This window comes from Podarcis cretensis (assembly GCF_951804945.1).
Source record: "Podarcis cretensis genome assembly, chromosome: 15".
Classification (NCBI taxonomy): domain Eukaryota; kingdom Metazoa; phylum Chordata; class Lepidosauria; order Squamata; family Lacertidae; genus Podarcis; species Podarcis cretensis.
Window position 1 is genome coordinate 16789197 of NC_137185.1, and position 26717 is coordinate 16815913.

Genomic DNA, 26717 nt, shown 5'->3' on the forward strand with positions numbered 1-26717 from the left:
GCAATTGGTATTCAAGAAGAGTGGAGGCAGAGCATAGTCATCATGGACATGCTCCATGAATTTATCCAATCCTCTTTTAAAGCCATTTTAGATTGGAGGCCACCACTACCTACTGTGCGAGCGAGTTCCATAGTTATACTGTGTGCTGTATCTGTCCGGAGGCTTCCAACTTTCACCTGCTTTGGATGTCCATTAGCTCTGGTGTTATAGAGGGGAAAGAAACCTGCTGTGGATTGGGGCTGAGGAGGGAGGAGCCACTGGGAAATTTTTATGCAATGATTATATTTCTAGGCTGCCTTTCCCTCATATGGAGCCTATCAACTTCTCAAGCATCCCCTGGGCCCTACTATGGCAGAGTTCCAGCATCAGGGACCACCTTGACTTTCGGGGAGCTGTGCAAAAAAAAAGGGGGGGTTTCCAAAGGCTTGATTTAGCAGCAGGCTGTTGGGGGCTGCCTTGTTCCATTGTGCCATGGTTCGAGTTGCACATGAGTAGCCCAGTGCTGAGGAAGATGCTGCTTCTGAGGGAAGGATGGGTGTAGTGTGTGCAGGAGGGCTTGAACCAGCACCTCTCAGTTGGAAGTACTGCATAGAAATATTCCAGGCATGAGGAACCTCGAGTGCAAGCCCCATCGAGGCTGATCATGGGTCATGCATGCTCACTAGTGATGGGAGTTGCAGTGAGATGACCGGGGAGGGGAGTCGCACTTGCCCTATCCCTCCCGGAGCCCCGTTAGAATAAGGAGGTGGGGTGGGAGGCAGAGAGAAACCGAGGGAGCTCATCCATCTCCCCCCCCCCCCACGCTTGAGTTCCACGGCGCATCTTGTCTTTTAAGTGTAACGCGCTTCTAAGCCAGTGACGGGTTACCTGACCTGAGGCTCACGAGGTGGAGCCACGAGGCAAGAGCCGCCCTTGCTGTGGAAGGGGCCTTTTATGCGACTGCCCCCCCTCCTCCGGCTCAACCTTTGCAGGGCGCAGCCGGGTCCCCCCTTGCCCAGAGCCCCAGCCGGCTCCTTTCCCTCCCTCCCGCCCTTCCCGCATTCTTAGCAGGCGCTTCGGAACTCCCTTTGCACTCGGGAGGGGCGGGGCTTGGCCGACGCTGCGCTGACGTCACCCAGAGCTTCCAGTTCGCGGGCGGCGGAGGAAGTCTGTCCCCGCTGCGCCGCCGTCGCGCTGCTTCTCCTCCCGGGCGGGGCAGCCGAGGAGGGTCTTCGCGCGGCGGCCGCGGCCGGGAAGCAGCCGGAGGGAGGAGGAAGAGGAAGATGCTGCAGCCCCGGCGCTGAGCCTGCCGCCGGTAAGCTCTGGGCGGGCCTCTACGCATGTGCAAAGTGCCCCCCACCGCAGCTAGTGCGTCTCCTTGGGCGGGGAGGGGAGAAGCCCCCCCCCCAGGTCCCGAGGCCTGTAGGGGCACACCGAGGAAGCGGGGAGGCCGAAGAACCGGGGGGGGGGCTTAAAATGAGGGATGGTCCTCCCCCCCCCCCAGCCAGCACACCTGATCTCCCCTCCATGCCCCTTCGCCCTCCTCGGATTTGGGCCTCCCCCCTCCCTCCCCGCTTGACGGTAGCGTCTGGTCAGGAGGAGGGAAACTTCCGGCAACAGGAGGGAGGAGCAGCCCTTTGGGTCCGGCCGCCGCCGCCGCCGCCCTGGAGCCTCTCTGGCTTTGCTCCTTGTGCCTTCGCGCGGAAGGGGAGGGGCTAGGGCAGGGCAGGCTTGGGCTTCTACTCCTTCGCTAAAGGCTAGAAGCAGGAGCATCTCCATCCCAGGTGAGGGGAGCACCTGTGGCCGGCGGGCGGCGCCCCTCCGGATGCTGCTGGCCTCCAGCTCCCATCCTTCTTATCCTTGCTCTTGAGACTGGAAGGCAAGCGCACCTGGGGGACCAGCAGTAGCAGAGAGGCTCCGCCCGCAGGTGACTTATTTCCTGTCCCAGGTGGACGGAACTTGGGGGGGGCCCTTCTGTCTCCCGTCTTCTGCCGTTATGCTTGCTTTTTGCACAAGGAAAGCAGGGTGGGTGAAGCAGTTCCAGGTATTGTGAGAGGACGCCTGCCGCCCCGCAACCCTTTTTGCACTGCTTTCCTTGCTCCCCACAGTTGCTGTTGGGATTTGGGTCAGCAGCAGGAGCAGAGACTGCTCCTGTGCAATGCCTGTTGCCAATCTCAAAAGCAGGGAGTGGGAAGGAATTGGCAACTTGCAGCTGAGTCCAGTGCCCTGCAGGGACTCCATGCACTGTGCCTGTGACTGACAGAATGTCTGGGAGCTCTGGAACAGTTGCAGAACCTCTCTGGCATTCACGGCAAATTCCCTGGAGGAAGCCTGGTGGGCAAGGTAGACAGACCCCTTCCAGTCCTCAGGTGGACTTGTTGAAGTGCTTCTGACATAAGACACAGGTGGCAAGCAATTGAAGGGAGAGAGCAGGAGGCCTAATAAGGTTAAGGTAAGTGCTCTCTCTGCAACCCACTTACCCTGACCTCAGCCTTCCTGCCTGGTTCACAAGCAAATGCTTGGTCAGCTGAGTCTGTTGCCAGAGTCAGGCCCAGGAGGACAGAGTTCTGAGGAGGCTGACGGAGAACTCTCTATTGAGATGATCAACACTGGCCTGCTCCTGTTTTGCCAGGAAAAGGGCCTGTGAGTAATCTCTGCGAGTAATATAGGTTCAAAGGGAGAAAACAGATTTATATATGTATGAAAATTATTATTTTATGAGTAATATATTGAGGCAATAGGTTTATTAGAGTGGAAAAATTGGGAAAGGACAGGAAGTCAAACTTATGTACTTATATATCGTAGGAGGACTTATATTCTTTCGTTGGATTTTCGTTTTGACAAAACTGACTTATGGGAAGTCAATAGGGAAGATATGTATTTGATGTACAGATGCAAGTATGAACAATAAAGCATATTTTTTAAAAAAGGAAAAGGGCCTGTGGCAGCTGTGGTTGAGCTCTGGTGCTCCCACCTGCCCAGGGAGGTCCACCTTCCCCCATTATGGTTTTCGGCCACTGTGCACCTTTCCCAGAAAGCCACCTGGCCTTTAGTAGCTCTTCAGCTGCTGCACTTAATGTCTGTCAGATGCTACCTTTATGAATTTTTAATTGCATTTATGTACAGTCATACCTTTGTTGTTGAATGCCCTGGAACTCGGACGTTTTGGCTCCCGAACACCACAAACCCAGAACTGATTGTTTCGGTTTGCAAACATTCTTTTGGAACCCGAATATCCAACGGGGCTTCCGCAGACAATGAGAAGCCGCAATATGGTTTTCGAACGTTTTGGAAGTTGAATGGACTTCCGGAACGGATTCCATTGGACTTCCGAGGTACGACTATTCCTCCTTTGTGAGCCACCTTCAACTTTTGCAGGAAAGTTGGATATTTTTTTTCTAAAACAAGTTAAGAATCCCCCACTGATGGAGGAAATGTCTGTCTGGGCATCACCTTAAACGCCTGGATGTATTCCAAGTGGCAGCTGACCTCGCCAAGTTTGCTTCCGTGCTTCAGAGACAGCCAGGCTCTTGAACTGATCTTTCCTGTTCTACAAGGCTTGGATCTTCATCCTGTGCTGTTTACCTTTGGGTAATGTTTGACAGTGTGGGGTGGTGGTGTTTTTCTCTCATTTTTCAACCAAAGGACACAAAGTGTTCCCAGCAAGTTAGATTGGTACACCCAGGCAAGTAGCTCTGCTTTTTAACCAGGGACTATCCAGTGTGTATGTGAAGAGGAAAAGCAGCAGAGGAAGAGAAGTGGACTTCTCACCACAAACTCACAAATGCATGTTGCTCATTTACATGCATATATCATTGGTGAGGTTAAATGTTGCTCTGAGAGCACAAAGATTTTTCAAAGTGGTGTTTGCCTCCTGTCTTTGAATGGTCTACTGAACATAAACACCATTTCTCTCTCTGGTTGGGTTGCTGGTTCACTTGGGGGGCTCCCCCCCCCTTTTTAATTTAGGCTTGAGCTGCAAGTAGCTTGCTGGGGTAGGGGGCTGTTACCTTGGACCATATTGCTATTCATTAGCTATGGAAAACTTCCCTGAAATTACCTTTAATTTTGATGAAGTATAGATAACTGCAGCTCCTGCACCAGAGTCCCAGCCCCGACGGCATGGAGGGACAACTTCTTTCTGCTGTAAAACAAACTTCCTGAATGTCAGTCTTGATACAGGGGAAGGATTTGTTTATGAAGAAACAGAATTCAAATCCAAGTTTTAGGAGACCTGGCATTTGTGAAGCAAATAATGACAGCTAATAAGATGGCTTTCTTCTGGTTCTGCTTGTTTTGATTCCCACTCTTGCAAACAAGGGGCTCCTTGACATCTCTCCTAGGCCTTCTCATCTGTCACCATGAACTGCTGACCTGGTAACAAGACCCTGGGAGGCTGCTGAGTGTCTCTCTCTGGCCACACCCAAGCGCAAGAGAAGGGCATGAGGCAGAGGTGAGGGGGCTGAGCTCTCAAGGCCACCTGGAGAACAAAAGCACCTGATTCAGGCAATGGGAGAGCAGGGAGGCCCAAGGCCTCGCTTGCCTAGGAAGTGCATGAGCTAGCCAGTGCTTGGGCCCAGGGGGTGGTGGGTTCGAGGTGAAGACATGGTGGTATGCGGATGCCACAAAATAATACAATCCAGTGTTTCTCAGCTGAGGTGGAAATAAAACAGGTTGCCCATCCTGTGTTCTTGAAATGGGACTTTTGCTCTTGAAACTAGAGCCCCTGAACTTGAATCTAATGATGGCTTGGGGAACTAGCAAGTCATCCAGCACCTTTCTTGAGGCTGTGTGTGTGTGTAGGGGGTGTGATCAAAAAGAGCAGGCAGAAGCCTCTTGGAATTCTTCTCCCTAAGGATCTTCCAGAATAATTGCAGCCCCTTTCGGTTTTCTTCATGGTGGGGAAGAATAACCTATCCCTCTATCTGCATAAATGAAATGGGGTGAATGCGAGGGGGAGGGGGTGCTACTTCTCCTTCTGTTTGCTTGCAGACAAGGTACTGACAAAAAGCCTTTGCTCTGGCAGAGTCTCACTGCTTCTCCATTTATCCTGAAGCCTTTGCAATTGTGTGCTTTGATATCATTGGATTAATCTGCAGGACGAGTTCTGGGCCATTCAGAGTAATCGGGCCTTTGGGGTTCCTGGCAGTGAGTGTGGTGCCCTCTCTCCAGTTTGCGGTTTCCCTGTTTTCCAGGTAGGCCTGACCAGAATAATGTTCAACATAAACCCTCTGGAGAACCTCAAGGTCTACATCAGCAGCCGCCCACCCCTGGTGGTGTTCATGATCAGTGTCAGTGCCATGGCCATCGCCTTCCTGACTCTGGGCTATTTCTTCAAAATCAAGGAGATCAAGTCGCCTGAAATGACAGAGGTAGATCACAAAGCATTGTCTGAATTTTTACACCCCAAGGGTGGATGTGCTCTGGAGGTTTGGCCTTTTGGGCCGGAGAGAAATACCACCACATGGACAGGAATGAATTTACTGCCTTATGAGACAGGAGCTTGGTTTATGGGGGGATGGAGCCAAAAGATAGCTTGTCTCTGCCCAAAGACTCTGGGCTGCCTGGGTCAGAGGAGTGAGGGGTCCAAAGGCTTAAGGCAGATTTCATTTTGATAAGACAATTCAGGTGCTTCCGTTCTGCAGCTATCCTCCTGGGACCACAAATGGGCATTGACCATTCAGGTTTGAAATGATAAGAATGGGGAAGGCCCACAAACGTGACAGTTGTTGTTTCATTGCATGTCTGTCTGCTGTAGAATTGTGGGAGGGAGGTTAGATCTCTTCTGTTTTCTTCTGGGACATTCTGCCTCATAAAAGATGATAGGATACTTGTGAAATTTGAGCCCCCTTTTGATTCCCTAACCAGCTGAATCAGAAATGCAGGATTTCACTGTGATTTAACTGACTTGATCACATTCAGAGGTTAGTTTTGTGTTGGGTTTGGCTCCCTGGAGCTGGTCTTAACAAAGAGTGTTTGGCACTGATGTGGTGAGGGTGAGAGCCAGAGGGGCACTCAAGACCCGTTTGTCTTTAAGGACTGGAATACTTTCCTTCTGCGGTTCAACGACCTCGACTTCTGCATTTCGGAGAATGAAACGCTAAAGCACCTCATAAATGACACCACGACCCCAGAAAGTGCCATGACCAGCAGTCAGGCCCGTCCTTCCACACCGTCGCCACAGACGCTCGAGGATTCTGGTCCAATCAACACCTCGGTTGCCATCACCCTGACACTGGACCCCCTCAAGCCCTTTGGGGGCTTCTCACGGAATGTCACGCACTTGAGCTCCACCATTTTCGGACACCAAATTGGACTCTCAGGTACAACATATAACAGGACTCACAGCTGGATTCATGCTGAGCCCTGTGAGAGATTGCCAAAGGAGCAGAAACATAGTCCACATGCCTCTCTGCTAATACAGCACCATGTGTGTCTGTGGCACTTTACAAGGGAGTGCCCAGGGTGGGGGGTGGGGCATGCATTCCAAAAACAGACACAGGGAAATGTTGGAGAATTAAGCTGGGAGGGAAGGGGGAAGTATTTGCAGTTATTCCAGTTATGTGTACTTCAGCTTAGACATGACTAATTTGGGCCCAGTAATTTCAGTGGGTCTGCTCTTGAGTATTGCGCTCTGCTTCAAATGAACCCTGAGCTGGCCGGAGCAAAGCCTTTGCAGTTCTTTGCAGCTGCAGCTTTCCCCTTGATTATTGCTTATTGAGCATAACTTCCTTCTACTTTGAACCTAATTCAATGTTTTTCTTTTCTCATCCCCCCTCCCCCCAAAGGCAGAGAAGCACATGAGGAGATCAACATCACCTTCACGCTGCCGGCTGCCTGGAATTCGGATGACTGCGTCTTGCACGGCCACTGTGACCAGGCTGTCTTCACAACCTGCATGACCGTCACGGCTACCACTGGGGTCTTCCCTGTCACAGTGTAAGCTGCTGCTTAATTCCTTCGGGTTTGCCTCTGAGACCCTGAGACAGTTCAAGAGGTGGCTTCCCTTGAGGGTTATTCATATGCTTCTTCATATTTTAAAAACTTTTAATTGGCATTTTGATACATATATTTCGAGAAGCAGCAAGCAGAGGCTGTAGTTTATCCACATACAGATTGGGCCCCCTTCCCAAAAATGAATGAGTGGGACTTGAGCTGAGGGGAGCAATCTTGCTAAACAACCCACGGAATATTTTTCTCTTCAATTTGCCCATGGTTGATTGAGTGCCTTTGGGGCGCGCACAGCTGCATGGAAGGGCTGCCCCACACCCTTGCATGGTAAATGGGTTGCTGGTGCCGGAGGTGGGGTGTGAGGGGTGGGGTGGAGGCAGAGCCAGCTTACAAAATGGGGCAGGAGCTCAAAGAGAGGGGCTTGAGAACGGGCAGTACGGGGAATCAATCCATCAAGGTATTAGAGGGGTGTGGAATGCTTAGCTACCTTAATGTGGCAGAGTTGCGTCTCAGGCCGGCTTTGTGCCGTGCTTTGACCAACCCAGCACACCCTTGTCTCTTTGCTCCTCAGCCAGCCGCCACACTGTGTGCCAGAGACATACATCAACGCGACCTTCTGGTACAAGATCTTCACCACTGCGAGGGATTCAAACACCAAATATGCCCAAGACTACAACCCTTTCTGGTGTTACAAAGGAGCTGTTGGCAAAGTCTACCACGCGTTGAATCCCAAACTGACAGTTATTGTCCCGGATGTAAGTGATGCGGTTACAGTGAATGGATCAATGTGCTCAGATTCTGCAACTGTACATGTGGCGGGGAGCTGGGGTGGGATCCACTGTGTACAAAACACAGCCTCGGGGATGCTTCCCTCCCTGCCCCCATCCTTGGTGGAAACTGCATGTAGAGTTCCTGCAGCCTCAGAAAAATCTCAGCCCTCCCCCTCTTCTTCCCTTTGTGCAGGACGACCGCTCCCTCATCAACCTGCATTTAATGCACACTAGCTACTTCCTCTTCGTGATGGTCATCACTATGTTCTGCTATGCAGTCATCAAAGGCAGACCCAGCAAACTGCGGCAAAGCAACTCAGAGTTCTGTCCTGAAAAGGTAGGTGGGCAAGGAGCCCTTGAGTGCCCACGTAATGGGATCTCGTTGCCTCAATTGACTGGGCGGCTTGTGCGCAGCCACCCCAGAGTCAGGCAGGCATGTGGGGGTGCGGCTGCTCTTCTGGTCAATGGCTCAGACAGGGGGAGGGAGTCTCCGAGACGGTCTCCTTTGTGACATGGGCTGCGAGACAGAACCTTGCCTGAAACCCTGGAGAGCCCATCTGCTTAAGAGACAGCACTGAGCTGGGTAGACTCCTGGCCTGCCAGGCTGCTCCCTCTGCCCCAGCCACTCCACGTTACTCATGCCAGCCTGGTAAATTAGCCCCAAGAATATTAGTGTACATAATGTTTTACCAGCTGCCTCCACCTCCTCCTCCATAGAAGGTTCTGGTGGAGGAGGATAGGCAGAGTGCTCCATTTCTCCTTTGCCTTCAGAGTAGAAAGCAGGCTGTGGGCTGGCAGAGTGGAAGCCAAGAGTGCTCCCCTCTTTCTGCCCACTTGGTACTGATGTGTAGCCTTCAGGAAGAGGATTTTTAACTCCTGCAAATCTTGTGTGAAAGCCCAGCAGAGGAGGAGAATGACTTGTCTCTCGACTATCAGCCTCCTTGCCGTCTGTGCTGGCCTTTGCACCCTGCACGTCCAACACCGAAATGCTGTGGGCTGGATTGCTATGACTTCTCCCAGCCCCCACACTCAGGGAAGGAAGGAAAGAAGGGGGCTTTTTTTCCTCCACAGCCAGTACAGAAACCAAGCAGGTTTGTAGAGGCAGGAGCAAAGTGTGACCAGCCCCTGCTGCACCATCCTGCTCACTTTCCTGGGTGGTGCTCAGTGAAGAGCTCAAGGCAAGTTGGACTTTTGTGCAGTTTCTAATTCCCACCCAGGCCCCAGTTCCTAGTTCTGCCCTGACAGTGACAGGCAGGGAGGAGGGGCACTGTACCAGCTTCCTTGATGGGTAGCTCTACCGCCCCTTTCTTTCTTTACTTCTCCTCCTCCAGGTTGCTTTCTCAGAAGCGTGACCCCCTGCCTCCTTTCTCCAAAAGTGACAGTGTCTGCTGCAACCATCGCCTGCCGAACCCAGAACTAGACCCTGGTTCGTTATGAATTAATTATCTTGTGACGTTGGGTTATTCCAACCAAAGACGTTTTAAGTGCCTGTAACGGTTATTTATAGGAGGCGGAGTCTACTTGGAATAAGTTAAGCCGATACAGCCCTGGGCTGTGGGGAGCCTCTTTGCCTGTTCGTGGCAGGCTGTTTTGTGAAGGAGCCAGAGACATTTCTGTGTGTGTCTGTCTTGCTGCAGTGGGACAGTCCGGATGCCTTTTGCAAGTGTCTCAGAAAAAGCACCTTATTTCCCCCCATGGTCTGTCCAGTGTGTTTGAGGCAGGGCACACCTCTCTGCTACTGTACTGCAGCTCTAAAGCCACTGAGTCAATGTGTTTGTTCCTCTTTCTTCCCAATTCCTCCCTGCTTGCAGAAAGATACCAACATTTATAGATTTCTTTAAAAACAAGACAAAAAAAACCCCACCTGGCATATTCATATTTTAATACTGGCTGTAGTTAGGAAAGATGGCGTACTTGTAATTTTAGTTTAAGGAAAGCAAGAGAAGCATCTTCCACTTTGCACTCTGGGTTTGTTTGTTTAAGTGTTGCTAATTTTTTAAGCCAACACAAGCAGAATCTCCATTGGTGCCATCCTGGACCTCAAATCATTGCACCCCCCTTAATGCAGATAAGTGACATGCTACAGAATTCCTGGGATTGCACCATTCCAGACAGTATGGTCAGGGTGTATGAGAGAAAGATTAGTTTGCTGAACCTGTGTCACCACCTTCCAGTCTGTAGAAAACTAGAATTTTGAGGCAAGATTCAAGGCTGGCTGCCTCTCTGACATGCTTGCTTTTTTAGGTGCAGGTATTTTTTATCTTCTTAATGTGGGAAGGTATCTGAGCGCCTTGTCTGGAATGATGCAGTTTTATTATTTTCATGTGTAGGTCAGCTCTTGCTCTTCAGACTGGGAACTTCTGCTGGGGTTTGTTGGGGGGGGGGTCCCTGATGGTGAAAGGAAGTGGCAGCCAGCATTGGGGCAAGCTGCCCCCTGGGTCCAGGCCTGGTGTTTGCCGTACCTTTTGCCTGAGGGGAGAGATGCTGAGGGCCAGTTTGTGCTGCGAAGGGATGCTGTCCAGGCGGGTACAACTCCGGACTCACTCGTTGGAATGGATTCCTAGTTTGCACTTCCAGTTTCACTCTTTAAGAATGTAGAGAGTTCTAGGACATCGCACCCTCCCCCTGCTCTGAAGACATTGCTGGTTGCCTTAACGGCCCCCCCTTCAGCTTCCCTCTCACATGGCAGCTGCGGCATCTTTCCATATCAAAGCAACCCTGTTTCTTCCCCCACGATAGTTTTGAGAATGGCTTTTTAGCGTTTGCACAGGACGACGCGATGTATGGCTTTGTTTTCATTGGGAAGAGTTCCTTCGTCTGTTCATTTGCTTGCTTGGTGTCTTGTCACGTCTCCAAGATATGGGGATGATCTCCAGAGACCTTCGGGGTCTAGGATTGGGCAAGGAGTCTGGTAGTGGATTCAAAAAAATAAAAATGCATCCTCTTCAAATTAAAATCCCAACCAAACAGAAGTTTTAAATGGAAAATAGATGGTGGGCCTCAGAAGAAGAATGTTGTTTCTCTTAACTTTTGCTTTTATGGTCCGTTCTAGACCATTGTAGTTAGTGGTTCAGAGCTGATCTGCAAGGAGGAGGAGGAAGGGCTGGTGGTGGGCATGTAGAAGTCAGACACTTCCAGGCAGGAGGGTACAAGTGGAATGTGACAGTGGCTGTTCGGATCATATTGATCTTGCCTCTTTTCTTTTTCATTTTCACTATTACTTGAATCAGTTTTGATTCTGTTTGTTTCCTCGTTAGAAACCTGCCATTCCAATTTGCTTCTCTGGCATGATATGAAGGTTTGTAATTTCCCTATTCTCCCCCCACCCACCTACAGCTTCCTCTGCAGGAGATGTTGTAGAGTTAAGGTGGCATTTGACTTACCTCTGGGCTTGGTGGTCAGTAACTGATTTGTTAATGACATTTCTCTCCTAGGTTAATTTTTTGTGTTTGTAAGATGTGGATATTGCTTTGCAAAATAAAAGTTTATTACTATCATTCAGTTCCCTTGAGAGTGTTTTGTTTCTGGAAGCACCTTACACCCAGTGTGAGACTTTCCTCCATGAATTTGTCTCGTCCTCTTTTAAAGCCACCGCAAACTATCTACAGTTAGGGTTGAGCAGTGAAGGTGGCCAACAATACCAAATTGTTCAGGGTATTTAAACAAAAAGGGCCTCTCTAAACCCAGGGAATGGGCAGTAAAATGGCAAATGCAATTCAGTATAAACAAGTTAAAGTGATGCATGTTGGGGCACAAAAATCTCATTTCACATATATTCTCATGGGGTCTGACCTGGCCAAGTAGAAGACTTTGGGTTTGTAGCAGCTAGCTCAGTGAAGATGTCAACCCCATATGGAGCAACTGTTTTTTGTTTTTGTTTTTTTTAAAAGAGGCAGATTCCTTACTAGGCATCATTAGGAATGGAAAGGGAAGTAAAACTGTCAATATCTCCAATATGCCATTACAGTCGTACCTTGGAAGCCGAACTCCTTGGCTCCTGAACAAACAGGACTCCTGAACACTCAAACCTGGAAATGAGTGTTCCAATTTTTGGATGATTTTTGGAAGCTGAATGTCTGATGTGGCTTCTGGTTGGCTGCAGGACGCTACTGCAGCCAATCGGAAGCCGCGCTTTAGTTTTTGAATGGTTCCGGGAGTCAAACGGACTCTCATAATGCATTCTGTTCGTAAACCAAGATACCACTGTATTCAAAACTATGGTGTGATAGTGTTTGGAGTGCTGAATACAGTTGTGGTCACCTTACCTCGAAAAGGATATTGTAGAGAGTTGGAAAAGGGCAGCTAGAATGATCACAGGGCAACTCTCCTATGTGGAACTTCTGCCTTCTATGGGGCCAGGATCTGGAGCTGTGTACCAGCATCTGAGCTTCAAATGGACGATAAGAAAAAATCATCAATGAGATCCAAACCATATGGGCTTTTTAGTTCCCAGCAGCCAAGAGGCAAGTGGGTCCAGTGGGTGGTACCCAGAGAACCAGGTCGGTGATTCTGGAAGGGAGTTCCTGGTTGAGTCACAAAGCCACCTTGAGGGCTTCCACTGCCTAGCATTTTGGTCCCGAGGTAGCACCATCTCACCCTGTTTTTACCACCCCAAGTTGCCAATCCAGATGCTGGGGCAATGTGGAGAGAGCCCAAACTGGCTTCTGTGAAATTGACCTTGGACCTCACCATTTATGTGTCAGGAAGCCATCACTAGATGGCGACAGGATCCCCTTTGAGGTAACTGGAATGGGTGAGTTTGGTCCAAGAGCAAGCAGGAATATTCATGCCTATGTTTCCTGTGACAACACTTTGGCTTGCCAGTTGATGCAGTTGCAGTTCTTGCTACATAACAGGCACCTGAAAATAAATACCCCCCTCCTAAAAGACTTAATACCCAAGGGACAGAAAGCAGAGAGGGCTTCCTACAACCCATCTGGTATTTTTAAAGTTGATATTAAGAGGCCAAAATCTACAATAAATGGAACCTCAGGGAGTTGCCTGCTTTTATGCTCACTAAAAATAGCGCTAAGGCGGCTTTGCAAAACATCTTTCCTGGCAAATAAAAAATAAAAATAGAGGGAACCTACTTACTTAAAGTGCTCTTGAGCCAGACTTTCTGAAGCCCAAATGTATTCAGGGAGGAAACTTTACTAGTGTGGGAGAGTTTTTGTCTGTTTCTGAAGAAGGGCTGCATCTTCCACACAGGCTGCTGCTCCAGGCTCAACCCCTTGCTTCTTAAGGCCACACTTGCCTCTTTCTTTCACAGTTATGTTGAAGGAGATGCAGAGCTGAGTTACAGCTGGGTATATTCTGTGGCAGAAGAGCAGCATTTGGGGCCATACCTTAAACGCCAGCCTGTGGAGAACGCCTACCGCCAGTCAGTGTAGACCCAATGGCCTGAGGCAGTAAAAGGCAGCTTCCTATGTTCCTCTGATGTATGAATCCATCCACTGCACCAACTTAGCAAATGAATTGCCACCGAATGAATTTCCACACAGAACGATCCAGCTGGCTTGTGGTGTCTGGTTTGGGGGGGGGGGCGTGGCAAGCTGTTCATTAGTGGATCCACTGCCCGCTGGCAAAAGCCCCCGATGAATTCTGCTTTCCAGGCTTGGATGGGTTGAGCATTTCGAAGGCGGCTCTGCAGTGCAGCTTTGCTGACGGCTCTAGATCCCATCAGCGCGGGCCAGCACAGCGGGATGGGAACTGTAGTTTTAACAGCGCCCCGAGGTCGCCAGGTCGCAGTCCGGGGCTGAGCCGCGCTCCTCAGTCCCAAACGCTTCGCGGGAAGCAAACCACCCCGGCGCGGGAAACCACACGCGGGATGTGGGGAGAGGAGAGGTGGCTCCTCCTCGTCTCTGAGGTGCTCCGGGCAGGAGAGGAGAGGCGCTCGGGACCCCGGGCCTCACAGCAGCTCCTTGGCCAGCTCCGGTCCCGCGGCTCTTCGGGGGCCAGTGTCAAGGGGGAGCCCCGGGAGGCGCCGCCTCACCCGAGTTGGGGCGTGCCTGGTTCTTGCATGGGGAGGCGTCTTCCACGCCCGTGTGTGTTGCCACTGAAGCACCCTTGAGCTCCACGCGGCGGCAGCTGCTCGTGAAGAGGACGGGCGGGGGAGCCCGAGGAGCTGCTTCTCCGTGGCGCGCGCGCTCTGCACGTCCTCAGATGCGCGCTCGTCACGTGCAGCCCGGTTGAGCAGGGCGAGGCGGCGGCGGCGGCGGCGGCGGCGGCGGCGGCTGTGCCTCTTCCCCCCCGCCGTCGGCAGGAGGAGCCAGGAGGAGGCCGGGCGGTCCCTCTCTCTCTCTCAGGCAGACACAAGGCCGCCGCCGGTCGGGGAGAGGCGGGCTCCGCCCCGCCTGAGCAGCTCCAGACGGAGGGAGGCGGCGGCGGCAACAGCAGCAGCAGCAGCAGCAGCAGCCAGAGCCTCGCTCGCTCGCTCGCTCGCCGGGGACACTCGGCGGGCACGTCTCGGTCTCCTCCTCCGTCGCTGGCGGCTCCTCCTTCCCTCCCTCCCTCTTCGGTCTGCCGTGCAACAGTTTTCCCGAAGTTGCCAGAGGGCGGGGGAGGGAGGCAGTTGCGGGCGCCGGAGGGGGCACTTGCTGGGCGCGCAGGAGATGCCCGGAGAAGGCGCTGCCGTCGTAGCTGCTGCTTCCCCCTCCTCCTCTTCGCCTCCGCGGTGTTTCCTGGGCCGGCGGCTGCCCCGCGCTTCGACGGCAGCGTCTGCTCCTCGTGGGCCGGAACCTGCCATGTCCCGCTGAAGGCCGGCCGGCGGCTGGGCACCATCCAGCATGGGCGCCAAGCAGACCAAGGGCTGCCCGCTGCCCGGCAGCCCCCAGGCCGCCGCCCCGGCCGCCCGCCGGAGGATACTGCCGTCGCCCCGGGAGCGCGGCGACTTCCTGGCCTCCCTCGTCGTGCGATCCGGAGAAAAGTTTGGCAAGGGGGGCGGGGGCGGAGGGGGCGGCGGCGGCGGCGGCCTCCCCCCGTATCACCGCCGGATCGGCCTTATCCAGGACATGCTGGGGATGGTCAAGCAAGGCAAGCAGGAGGAGGCCACCGACCTGCTCAAGCACCTGCGCCAGGTAAGAGGGATGGGGGTCGGGCGACCGAAGCGCCCTCCTCCGGGAAGCTTCGGCTTCGCATCCCCCACGTGCCCGGGGAGGCGGAACTGGGGGGCACCTAGAAGCTCCGCTTCTCCCTCTCCCTGTCCCTTAATGGAATGGAAGCCAACTTGCCCCCACCTCCCACCCCACTTGTCTGTCCAGGAGGGTCGCGATCAAAGCCGAGGGCAAGCGGGCGAGTTTCGCCTGGTTCGTGGAAGGTTCGCTGGTTTTGGAAGGGAAATTGTTGGTCTGATGGGTTTGGTGATTCCTCTGGAGCCTCCTCAGGGCAAAGTCTTCCTGGGGGGGTAGCCCGACCACGAATGAGAAAGAAGGGGGTTACCCCAGGAGGAACGTCTTGGCTCTCCTTGGGGGCCTTTCCAAGACCCACGGATGCTTTTAAGCATAGTATATCCTAACGCTTAGCATATGATCTGATCTGGATAAAAGGGGCGATGCTGCTCCTGGCAGGTGTCATGCAACAGAGGGTTGGGGTTGGCTTGTGTCTTGGCCCCAATTACCAACCTTTCTTGGGCTTGTGGACTCTTGCCCCTTAACCTGCACTTCTGGTTAAGGGCTTTGGTGCTCCCTTGAATTGTGCCTTGGAAGCCTCCATCTCCCTCAAATGAGCTCTGGGATGGAAGGCTCCTCCTATAGGCTCTGCTTTAGCAAGGGGAAAATTTATGGCTGCCAGACCACTTCAGCCAACTCATTTTTCACATTCCCCACATCTTGTAGGACACGCAGGTAAAAACTTGGCTCAGCTGAAAGGGTGTTTGGAGGTAGCTTCCAGTCAGAAACCCTTTGCAAAGCACTCTGCAAGACCCCTGCGGACAAAAAGGTCACCTGACATCATTGTGCTGTCACATGAGCAACTCCACCCACCTGTCAAATTTGGTCCCTGAATATAATGATTTGGCCTGCGTTTTTCTCCCTCCCCCCCCCCCCAACACAAAGCATGTTGTAAACAAGGAGAATTTGTGCACCAGGGCGGTCTGTGCCTGACACCTGACTTGGAGGGTGGCCTTGAGCTTGTTTAATGACTTCCTGTTTAGTGATTTCCACTTCTGCAAATTGTGGACAGAGATATCTGTCCCACTCTCTCCTGAATTGGACTTGTTTACGTTTCCTTCCTGGTTTGAGGAAATAAAACTGCCAAGTGGTGTGAAAACCGGTGTGAGACTGAAAGTGGGCGAAGTGCCATGGCAAGCGAATCCGCACCAGGCCCTTGTTGACAGGCTCTGCCAAGGGAAGCTGCTGCTGCTGCAGCTTCAGATTCACAGCCAGGCTCCAGTTTCTGCTGCGTGAGATTTCATCTTCTTCTCCACAGAGAGATCTGAGTGGGATTCTCCTCTTCTCTCTTCCTCTCTGAGGAGCCATTTCACAGAAGCTGAAGCCCGAGCAGAGCCATACTGAATCCTGAAGTGGAGAGTCTTTCGCCAGCCACCGTCTCCTTCCTCTTGCTGGGAATGGGGGCTCCAAGGCGGGATTATCTGAATGAATTTGGGAGCTTCCCTTCTTGCTCTTCCGTTGAGATAGGGGCAGGAAGTAGAGTTTTGATAGGCAGCAGAGGAGGCTTCTTGAATCCAAGAATATAAGTGTGGTCTGACTGACACAACTGAAGCCAGTTCTGCTACTCAAACATCCTTCCTTCAGTTGACTTCTCCAGTCTTAAATGACCAAGCCTTGCAAGATCATAGAGTCATAGAGAATCATAGAGTTGGAAGGGACCCTGTGTATCCTCTAGTCCAACCCCCTCCAGTGCAGGAATATGCAGCTATCCCTTACATGGATTGAACCTGCAACCTTGGCAGACCACCCTGGTGGCCAGAGCGGGGAGGGAGCCTCATGTTCCTTGCCATGAGGACCGTGAAGAGTTTGGGCCTCTGTGGGCTTGGGTGACACTACTATGGAGGAGATGGGCTCTTTGAACTTATGACTGTGGTGCTTGAAATGGGCTTGTGGAACATGTGAGCATCTTTCTGGCCCTGTTAGAGCCAGAGAAAGAGCAACAGACTCTCTCCCACCAAAGAGGCAGGTAGGCAGCACAGCTGTGCCAGTGGCTTATGATGAACAGGTGTCTTCCTGTGGCTGCTTGTGGGCTGGATGGTGGTGAGCATCTAGCAACCCCCCCCCGGCCCACATCTGACCCACTCTTTTAAAGAAACGGAGATGTGTGTGGCTGTGGCAGTGGAACTGGCCACTCGTGGGAAATGTGGTCCCTTCTGGCTAGGGGCACAGAGCCCTCTCCCTCCCAGTGGCCACTGCACCTTCTCAGTCTGTGATCCATGCATGCAAGATGCGGATTCCAGAGAGGCTGGATGGACAGTGTGTGCTTGGGCTGTAGGGTTGGGGAAGGGAACTCCCTATTGGCTGAGTTTGCTGAGGTCGGAGGCAAGCTGCCTGCATGTTTGGTTGCAAAGGCTGGCCAGCCAGCGCATTTCAGTGGTGGTGCGCAAAGGCTTTCTAGTAATTGAGTTACATTTGTTGAAAATTAATTAAAGGCAGGGAGGGAGACTGGGCCGGCCTTGGGAGCCTTGCGGAGGACTTGGCGTGTTTCGTTGCCAAAGGAAGAAAGGCACGTGTGCCCAGGAGGGGGAAGGGAAACAGCCTCCAGCTTTGTGCACAGCTATCGTGCAAGTTGCCTTATGGGAACGCAGCGTGTTTATGCTAATTTTATGCTAGTTAACTTGCATGGCTCCTTGTCCCTGAAAGAATCCTGGGAACGGCAGAGTCTGATCCCCCCTGCCCCCCCTGTTTTCTCCAGGAGGGGGAATAGCTCTTAAGCGGCTTTGCTTCCTGGGTGTCATCACGCACCCAGAGGGATATTGCTCAGCTCTGAAGGAAACTCAGCCAGAAAGTGAATGGGGACAGTTGGAGTGTGTGTGTGGGGGGGTGCCCCATTGTGGCGAGAAGGTGACAGCGAGTGGATGAGGGGAGGCAAGGGGGTCATCTACATTTCCTGGTTGCTGCGCCACCAAAGTCTTCCTTTTCCAGAAGTGAGCTCAGCTCAGAAATGGCTGGCATGGGCTGCCGCCTCCTGGTCGCTCCTTCGGAGGACCAGACTCTGCCTTGTTTCTCTCTGTTGTGGGTTTCTATCCTGACCTTCATTAAACCTTTCCGCATAAACACATGCAGAGCTACGGCAAGGAAATAATAAAACCCCAACCAATAAAACAGTATTAAAGTCCATAGAAAATCCCTTTGGCAGGAGACACCCCAGTGGCTTCCTTGCCAAGCAGAGTCTTCCACCACCAGCCTCCCAGAAGGGTGGTGCTGGGCCTGTTGGCTGCTATATTCTTCCTTTCGTATTCAGGGCACGATTTCCCCCACCTGCAAACAGTCCATATATTGATCCTTCTGTGTGACGGCCTAAGCTCTCTTAGGCTTAGCTGGTGGATCCAATGGAAATCTTTTCCCAAGGACAGCCTCAGGAATGGGTGGCTCAGTCCTTGGGGTGCTTTAAGGCAGCAGCAGCTGCCACCTGGATTGTGTAGAAAAGAGATTTTCTGGGGAGTGCGAAGCTGTCTCTTAAAGTTTCTTTCTGTTTTCCAAGCTCCCAGTAGCAGGCAAGTCCTTCCCCCCCCCCAGCTTGCACAATTGCCTTCCCCATGGCCAACATGCCAGCCTTTTGCCAGGGTAGAGGACAGAGCGCACCTCTTCCTGGGTCTGTCCATGGAGCTGCTTTGTGGCTGCTTGAGAGGTGAGTTTGGTGCGAGAGTCTGTCATTAACTCCGAGCTGTTCCATACCTGCTGTGCTTGTATTCTATCATTGCTGATTTCTGGGCGTTGTGTGTGACAACCCCCACTTCTAAGTCAATTGACTGAAAAGCCTTGCCTCACCATTCGCTTTGGGCTTGGAAGCTTTCTCTCTATGTGGGGGAGTGTACGTGTGTCCACGTGCATCTAGCCAGGGAGAAGGGATAGTGCCCTGGAGTTGTAAGCAGGTCTGGGAGCATATTCCAGATTCCTGGCTCTAGCAGGAATCTCCAGTTCTGGCTGAGTTCAGCAGCTCTGCTGGCACCTGGGGAGAGAGGCTTAACTGAGAGCAGGTGGGAAAACAGCCTTTCCAGGGCATTTCGTGGGGTCTTGATGCATCTTTCCCCCTCTCAGCTAGGCACTGTGTGTGTGCACACTTGTTCATGCATACATGATATGTGTGTAGTACATACCTTCATGCCAGTATGTAAACCGGCTTATCCCTCTTTGGCAAGGAATAAAAACAAGCTCACTAAGAATCTGGGCTTATTGAACCTAGAGGAAGAGGAGGAGATCTTTCATTTGGCTTTCTCCATAGTGTGAGGTGCAGGGGGACGGGGGACAGGCTCCTCACATTGCCTGTGCTCTTGCAAATAATACCTTGCAAATATATTTGTCCGTTTTGGAGAAGCAAGCTTTTGGGGGGAGGGCAGGGAGTGTAGGAGAGGCCCCGCCTGCCTCTTTGCCTGCACTTGGGCGGACTGCCTCCCCCACCCCGCCCGTAATCCATCTTGGCTTAAATGATGCGAAATTGCATTTGGAGCAGGGGGCTGCGTGGGAGAGAAGAGGCGATGAGGGAAGAGCGAAAGCCAAGGGCAGCCATGTGTGAGCAGCGAGGATAATGGAAAGCTCAGGGACAGGGAGGTCTGGTGCACATCCAATGGTGGAGACGGGAGGTCAAATCCTGCAAGGGGAAGCAGAAGGAAAGGCTTGTGCCCAGAGAGTCAGCTGGTGCTCCCCAGACAGGGCAAGCTTGCTGCTGATGGGCCAGGAAGCAGCTAACCCTTTGGCTCTGTGTGTCAGCTGCTCAAGGAGGGGGAGTTGTGCCACCTGGGCATGGGGGGGGGGGCTTGGGGTTTCTGCCAGCCAGCCATGGCTGAGCTCCAGAACTGCTTTTCCCTATGCTGGGGCTCATCCAGCGAGGGAAGCCCAGCGAGCTGGCCTGGGCAGGTGTGAGGATTCTGGTCTTCCTCTCTTGTGGGGGGTTCTCATTTGTATAATTTCACACAAGCACACCCCACACACTTCAACGCTTGGGCTTCCTTTTGGATGGGAAAGCGCAGCATGGCCAGTAGCAACCTGCAGGACAATACAGTAATCGCAAGAGGAGAAAAAGAGAAAGTGTGGGAAAGGCGCTTTGCTTTGCATTTGGTGCACAAGAGGCTTTGAGGCATGTGCAGAGCACCTTCCCACATTTGAACATGGCAGGGTAGGTGTGGCAGCTTCCTAGCAGGAGGCATTGGGCACAAGCAGACCTGTCCTCACCCCCGCCGCCCAACACAACTCAAAACGCTCTTGGCTTGGATAGGAGACCAGGCCTCCGATCCCAGCAACCAGCCACACACCTCCCCTGGCTGGGTCCAGCTTGTACAGTGGTACCTCAGGTTACAGATGCTTCAGGTTACATACGCTTCAGGTTACAGACTCCGCTAACCCAGAAATAGTGCTTCAGGTTAAGAACTTTGCTTCAGGATGAGAACAGAAATTGCGCGGCGGCAGCGGGAGGCCCCATTAGCTAAAGTGGTGCTTCAGATTAAGAACAGAACCCGAGGTACCACTGTATTTCTATGGGCAAATTCCACCCCCCCCCCGAAGGTGAGAAGAGAACTCTCCATCAAATGCAGAGTGGCTTTTTCTGGATGGTGGGTTGGAGAGGGGAAGGTTGGTGGCAGCAGCAGCAGCCTCAGTGGAAAGGAGAACTTTGCTGCTGCCTCTGCCACAGCACAGAGTCCCATCTCGCTCCCTCTACACACACACACACACACCCCTGGCCGGAAGCGGCACAGCTGCCTCTGTTGCCCTCCCACCCGCTGTGCTGCTGCCGGATGGAGGGATCCTCTTGGCAGTCTTCTGCTTCCTGCTCCGGCTTCCCAGCCAGTTTCTCTCCGCTGATGCTGGGGGAGGGGCAGCGCTGAGTCTCCCCCTGCTTTGTTTTCTCTCTGATGAGCCTGTGTGAACCATTGGGCAGGAGCCCCTCTGCATCTGCTTCCCTGTGCCTCTTCCTTGGCTCTCCTTGGCTGTGGGAGGAACAGAATAATGACCCCGGGAGCTGTTTCTGCAGAGAGAGGAGGAAGATTTCAGGGGGTGTGGTGTGAGAAATAAAAGGATCTGAATAATAAGAGCATTGAAAGCAGCCAACCTTGTCCGCCCTGCTCCTAAGAGAAATAGTGAGAGAGCTCTCCCCCCTGACCCTCCCTCACTGACTTCCACTTTCCATGTACAGTGCTACCTCAGGTTACAGATGCTTCAGGTTACAGACTCCGCTAACCCAGAAATAGTACCTCGGTTTAAGAACTTTGCTTCAGGATTAGAACAGAAATCGGGCGGCGGCAGCAGGAGGCCCCATTAGCTAAAGTGGTGCCTCAGGTTAAGAACAGTTTCAGGTTAAGAACAGACCTCCAGAACGACTTAAGTTCTTAACCCGAGGTACCCCACTGTAGATCTCTTTCTGACCTCCCCACCTGGACCCAGGAGGGGGCTGTACCATGTGCCGGTTGCGAGTGTGACTGTAGCTCACTCCCAAATCTGCTATTGTGGAAGCTTTTTTCTGCTTTATCCTCCAGCTTCTCCCAAAGGGAGAGATTTCTAAACTGGATTGGCACTGACAATGAGCGAGTGCCTGCGATGTGTGGATCTTTTGGAGGCTGAGTTTGGGGGGGGGGCAGAGATGGGCCCACCTACCGCACCCTGTGATCCAGTAGTCCCAGTTGGGGATGGGTACAAGGAGCAGGCATGCAGCCGCTGGAGAGACCTCCTGTAGCAGCATTTAATAGAATTATCTGCTGCTGCTGCTGCTGCTGCTGCTGCTGCTGCTGCAGCTGCTGTTGCTGGGGACAATTTCCATCATGGGGCAGGTGGGAGTTGGATACTTTAAGCAAAAGAGGGGTCGGGCAGTGTGTGTTTCCAGCTGCCTCGGAGCCCTGGACTGGAAGGTTGCTGCTGCCTCACATAAGGAGCCCCAAAGGAGTTCAAGATGCTCTGGTTCATCTTCCAAGGAAAGGGCTGCCCTAGGAGCCAGAGGGCAAGGACCCAGGGCCTGGGAACCGGCAGGCAGCTACTAGCTCCCCCTTCCTGAGTTCTGAGTTGTGCTGGATGGGCCCAGAGAACAGCCGGGAGTTTGGAAAAGGGGGTATAGGAGTGGGGAGTCTGTTAAAGTGGGTAAATGTTGGGGAGGCAAGGGATTCATGGTTTGAGCATGGCACTTCTAGAGGGAACAGCAGCTGCCCATTTGGAGAAACAGACTTGGCTACAGTATGAGGAGGAGGAAGAGGAAGTAAAGTAGTTAAAAGAGACAGAAAAGAATAGAGTTTCAGTGGTGGCTGGAGGTGGGGAGACAGAAGGAAGTTTGATAGCTGTTATTAATTCCTAGGGTTGCCACATAATTGAAGTTTTTGAACTATTTTTAAGGAAATTCGCCAAAAAATCAACACTTCTGACATGGGTTGCTATATGTCCAGGTTTTCCTGGACATTTTCTACCAATTTTCAGAAATTCCACCCAGATGCTATTTTCAGTGGACGAATCCCATATACATTTGGGAAATCCCAGTTGTATGACAGCCCCATATTTGCATACTGAGTATGTTAATGGGAAAAAAGTGGGAGGCCAATTGGAAAAGTTTAGGGGGACGATATGGAGTGAAATAACATTCTTCCTGTAATCAGGTTGTGGTAGCCCCACGAGTGGTCATTTGGGCATGGGGAAAGGTGGAAGAAGTGGAGAACTGGGAGGGCTGGGCTGTTAAAAGGATGTGGGAGTATAAATTCCTTGCCTCTAGCTCTCCAAAATAGTGGGTGCTGCTCCCAGGATGTCTTCACAAGCTAAAGAGTCTCTAGAACAGGAATCCTTAAAATCCTGCCCGTCATGACTCAAGGTCATCTGACCCCACGACTGCCACCAACTTTAATCATGGTCCCACCATGATCGCCTCGCTTCAAGGTCAGGTGCTCAGACCTTAAAATGTGAACCCCTTGAGAGACAGGCAAGGGTTATTTTAATGTCTGAGATAATGGGGAAAGTGTCCAGGTCAGTTTCTTGGTGAGCCCAATGTTTCTTAAGGTAGGACTTCCTTGTCCTATGGGACTTCTGAGCAGGAGAACTCCTAGGATCCATATCTTTGAGTCCTGCTGCTCTTGCTCCCTCTCTATTCAGGCCCAGAGGTACCAAGGACTCATGGCCACTTGAGTCACATGCCCAGACAGTCAGTGTGGGAGCCCTTGGCAGCCATCTGCTGGGATGATACGGGCTCTTTTATTCAAAAACATTCATCTCGGGGGGCTGTGGGGACCCTTGATGTGACAGCTCAGAAGAAGTTGACACTATTTTGCAAAGGCTTGCAGTTTGGCCTCAAGAGAATTACCTGCAGCTCTGTCTTCACTGGGGTAAAATGCTCTTCTCCCAAATTCTGCCCAGACTGGCGTCAGTCATCAGTGCTGTCTTCTGGGTGATGGCTTTGGCAAGGCTTGGCACTCACTTGGTGTCATCTATCCTTCCTGATGGGCATTTTTATTTTGGATGGGGATGAGAAAGGCCTTGCATTCTGTTCCCCCCCACCCCGAGGTCCATTGACTTGTAGAGAAACCCGGGTTTCTGGAGCCCTTATCCAAGTTGTCAGGTCACTTAAAGATTTGCTTCCTGTTCGTGGAACAAAGGCAGTGTGTCAGCTCTGTTGCAACATTATTTGCTGTTGCCAAATTTGACAGAAACGGTCAGTCGCCGTTGCTCAACTGATGCCTGTGTCTGGCAGTTCCTTCTCTTTCTTTGCATATTCTGCCCAAAAGATGCTTTGTGTGTTGCACGTTTCATCTCTGCTTTGGAACAAGAGTGTCCTCGTTTTTCTCTCTTCTTGTTGTGACTTTCTGTTGTGGTTGCAAATGACTTGCTTGAAGCTGCCCCTGTGGCCTTGGTCCCTCGTGCAGCTGAAGGTGGTTCAGGTGAAGTGGTCCCAGCTTCCCAGCCACTGAGGCCAATTCCAGTGACAAATTCTGTGGTGGGGTGGTAGACTGATGATACCTGTGGACTAGCCCACGAAAGGGCCCAACCACCAAGCAAACTAGCATCTCTCTCTTATGCTATTTAAAATGGCTTGTTGAGTCTTTTTGCTGAAGAGCAAAAAAAAGGGGGGGCATGTGATCACCCCACCAGCATTTAACAAGTTGATGATCTCAGGAGTGGGAAGAGACCCCTCTGCATTTCAAGCTCTCTCTCTCTCTTTCTCCGCCTCAGGAACTCCCTGAATTCCACTTGCACACAGAGTGGGTATTTCTGCAAATCACGAGGTGGAGTTTACTTCATGCACAGAGAAGCTGTGCGGGTGCATGGTGTTCTTGCTATGGGGGTATTTGCACAAAATTCCTTGCAGGAAATGCAATAAAAGGGGGGCTGCTGAAAGTCCTTGCACAGAAGGGGGTTTCACTCCTCAGAACAGATACAGGAGCCCGTTGGCACAGGCCCTAAACCTACCTTCCTTCCTCCCCTACTTCCCCCTGTTTACTGGGGAGGTTTGTTAACAGCCGTCTTGGTTAATAGATAGCCCAGTGTGCTCAGCTGGGAGGCAATTTGCCCAGTCAAGTCAGACTCTCAGTGACAGACTGTGCCAGGGATGAGCTCATCTGGCTTGGATGCTGCTCTCACTTGGGGAGGTTTCAACTATAGGGTGGGGAGGGGAAGCATCACTGTGCTGCAGCAATTTGGGGCTTGTGCGTGCGTGCGCTGAATGCTCATTTCAAGATGGGAGAGGGGCAGAATTTTATGGGCTTTGTATTTCAGAACATCCCTTACACAGGATCCAGAAGTGCTCGCAGAGACGTGATGCAATTGCTCCCCCAGCAACCTCCACTTGACCCTGGCTGGTTTTCAAATGTCAATGGGTGGCTTTGCCAGACTTGATGGCTCACCTTCCTTCTCCAGCTGACAGGGCTGGCAGGAGTTCAGTTTCTGTCACCTGTTCCATCCAACCACTGCTCAGGTCACACTTTGGAATGAATGAAAATTGGGGAAGCAGCAGGTTCCCCAGAGCAGCATAAGGGATCCCAGGCAGAAAGAAACCTTTTGGATTGCACTGATGAGGTTTCATATTGCTGTCTCCCACCCACCCACCAAGACCCCTTCTGTGGGAAGGAGCAGCCACCCACCCTCCTCCCCCTGTTTTCAAAAGTTAGAGTGGAGATGCAGTTGAGCAATTGGCCTGAATCTGTGTGGGGCTGCTCCCCATTGCTGCCTGTGCCTGGGGTTCTGCCCACCTAGGGACCTTTCCCTTTCAGAGGGGCCTGATCAAATGTCCTCTTGCAAGGGGAGCTGCCAAGGAGTGAGGGAGCAGAAGTTGGTCCAGGGCCATGGGGACATCAATGTGACCCACCTGGCTGGTTGAGCAATGTGGATGAGTGGGAGGGAAAACTCACCCTTCCCTCCTTGACCCACACAGCCCTACAAGTCCACTCGACCCATCAGGTGCCTCAGCAAACAGTTGGCATGTGAGGAAGTGAGTCAAATGACCTCTGCTCCTTCTCCCACTTCAGGGGTGCTCTTACACCAGGGGTAGGCAACCTAAGGCCCGGGGGCCGAATGCAGCCCAATCGCTTTCTCAATTCGGCCCGCGGACGGTCCGGGAATCAGCGTGTTTTTACATGAGTAGAATGTGTGCTTTTATTTAAAATGCATCTCTGGGTTATTTGTGGGGCATAGGAATTCTTTCATCCCCCCCCCCCAAAAAAAATATAGTCCGGGCCACCACGTGCTCTGAGGGACAGTGGACCAACCCATGGCTGAAAAGGGTTGCTGACCCCTGTCTTACACTCATGCGCAGAATGCAGCCTTCTCATTGGGGGCATCTGAGTGGCCACTGAAGACAGGCCTTTGGCCTGATCCAGCTGGCACCTCTTACCTACTTACTGGTGCCCGTCCAGACTTATGGAGCTTTTTGGGTCCCAACCCTAAAATCCTCAAATATTGGGGTATTGGCATTGTAGTGCAGCCTTCCTGAATGTTTGGGTGTAGGCTCTGGATATGATTGCAGGGCTGTGGCTGCTGGCATCGCCCAGTTGCTGAAGTTTGCCTGGTTTGCACGGGCACTCCAAGGTGCCCGCTCACCTGACTGGCTTTGCTCCTTTGCAGGACCTGGGCATGGAGTCAACTTCGTTGGATGACGTCCTGTACCGCTACGCCAGCTTCAGGAACCTGGTTGATCCAATTACCCATGACCTGATCATCAGCCTGGCCAGGTACATCCACTGCCCCAAACCGGTGAGTGCTTGGTGGGGTTTGCTTTGGGCTGTTGAAAGGAAGAGTGAGAAGCTGGGGGGGGGCTATAGCTGCTGCTTCCTCCTTCTCAAGAGGAGTCATATTGTGGGTGTGTTCATAAGCTCTGGACTTTGATATTCCAAAGTCTGGCCATGTTGGCTGGGGTGGGGTGGGAGGGAGGGTTACATGCCCAGCCCCAGAGTCAGGCATTGCTGGCCCCTCTCCTTCTCTTGCAGTCATTCCTACATTTTGTTACCGTTTAAAAGAGCGAAACATGCAGAAGAGGCAGCCTGTTTGGGGCTGAGGAACTGAAACCCAACTACACCCTTCCCCATCTCTCAAAGTCCAAGTCTCCTCTGCAGCAGAGTGCGGCATGTTAACATGATTGGCAGAAGCCGACAATTTTCTGCCATGATAAACTTCATTAGTGGTATTGCACTAAGTTTTGCTCAGACTAGCCCTACTGAAACGAAGGAGCATGACTAAATGAGGTCCATTCATTTCCGTGAACTTGGCCCAATGTCCCCCATGCACTCCTCAAGGTGACGACGCACCTGCCTCCCGGCTGCCCCCTCCTCCTTGTCTCACCTTCCTCTCCCTCCAGGCAGCCTTTGCTTATCGCTCCCTATAATGGGATTAGATTTCTCCTGGGAGATTTTCACAGACAAGTCTTCAACTGACGATGGCAGTCTCTTGAGATTTCTGG

General features: G+C 52.2%; 2 protein-coding genes and 1 long non-coding RNA gene across 6 annotated transcripts in view; 2 read left to right on the forward strand and 1 right to left on the reverse strand.

Annotated features, from left to right (window-relative positions):
- The first annotated feature begins 1136 nt into the window (after positions 1-1136).
- On the forward strand, positions 1137-11197 carry TMEM248 (transmembrane protein 248). 4 transcript variants are annotated; one of them, XM_079954605.1, is made up of 8 exons: positions 1187-1294; positions 4323-4432; positions 5175-5351; positions 6017-6302; positions 6768-6918; positions 7502-7685; positions 7894-8037; positions 9032-11197. In XM_079954605.1, the coding sequence occupies exons 3-8, from the start codon at positions 5193-5195 to the stop codon at positions 9050-9052; spliced, it is 945 nt and encodes a 314-aa protein (XP_079810731.1). In that variant the 5' UTR covers positions 1187-1294; positions 4323-4432; positions 5175-5192; the 3' UTR covers positions 9053-11197. The 4 variants fall into 4 exon arrangements, with proteins under 4 accessions (XP_079810734.1, XP_079810733.1, XP_079810731.1 ...); XM_079954608.1 differs by lacking the exon at positions 4323-4432 and having other exon boundaries at positions 1137-1294; XM_079954607.1 differs by lacking the exon at positions 4323-4432 and having other exon boundaries at positions 1176-1294; positions 5179-5351.
- Positions 9566-13627, reverse strand: LOC307203678. Its single transcript, XR_013833327.1, has 2 exons — positions 12795-13627; positions 9566-12087 (listed from the first exon to the last, which is right to left on the reverse strand). It is a non-coding gene; the product is annotated as an uncharacterized lncRNA (long non-coding RNA).
- A 320-nt stretch (positions 13628-13947) lies between these two features.
- LRRC75A (leucine rich repeat containing 75A) overlaps positions 13948-26717 on the forward strand; it is a 29203-nt gene continuing 16433 nt past the window's right edge. Inside the window, exons 1-2 of the mRNA XM_079954573.1 lie at positions 13948-14776; positions 25886-26014. Coding sequence (XP_079810699.1) covers positions 14486-14776; positions 25886-26014 — 420 coding nt within the window. The 5' untranslated portion in view covers positions 13948-14485. The remainder of the gene's footprint in view (positions 14777-25885; positions 26015-26717) is intronic.

Bases quoted from the DNA above. Each gene is read 5' to 3' on its own strand.
- TMEM248 (XM_079954608.1), top strand. From the start codon at position 5,193: ATGTTCAACATAAACCCTCTGGAGAACCTCAAGGTCTACATCAGCAGC. The intron at 5,352-6,016 runs GTAGATCACAAA...TTTGTCTTTAAG, and splicing joins AGTCGCCTGAAATGACAGAG to GACTGGAATACTTTCCTTCT. The intron at 6,303-6,767 runs GTACAACATATA...CTCCCCCCAAAG, and splicing joins ACACCAAATTGGACTCTCAG to GCAGAGAAGCACATGAGGAG.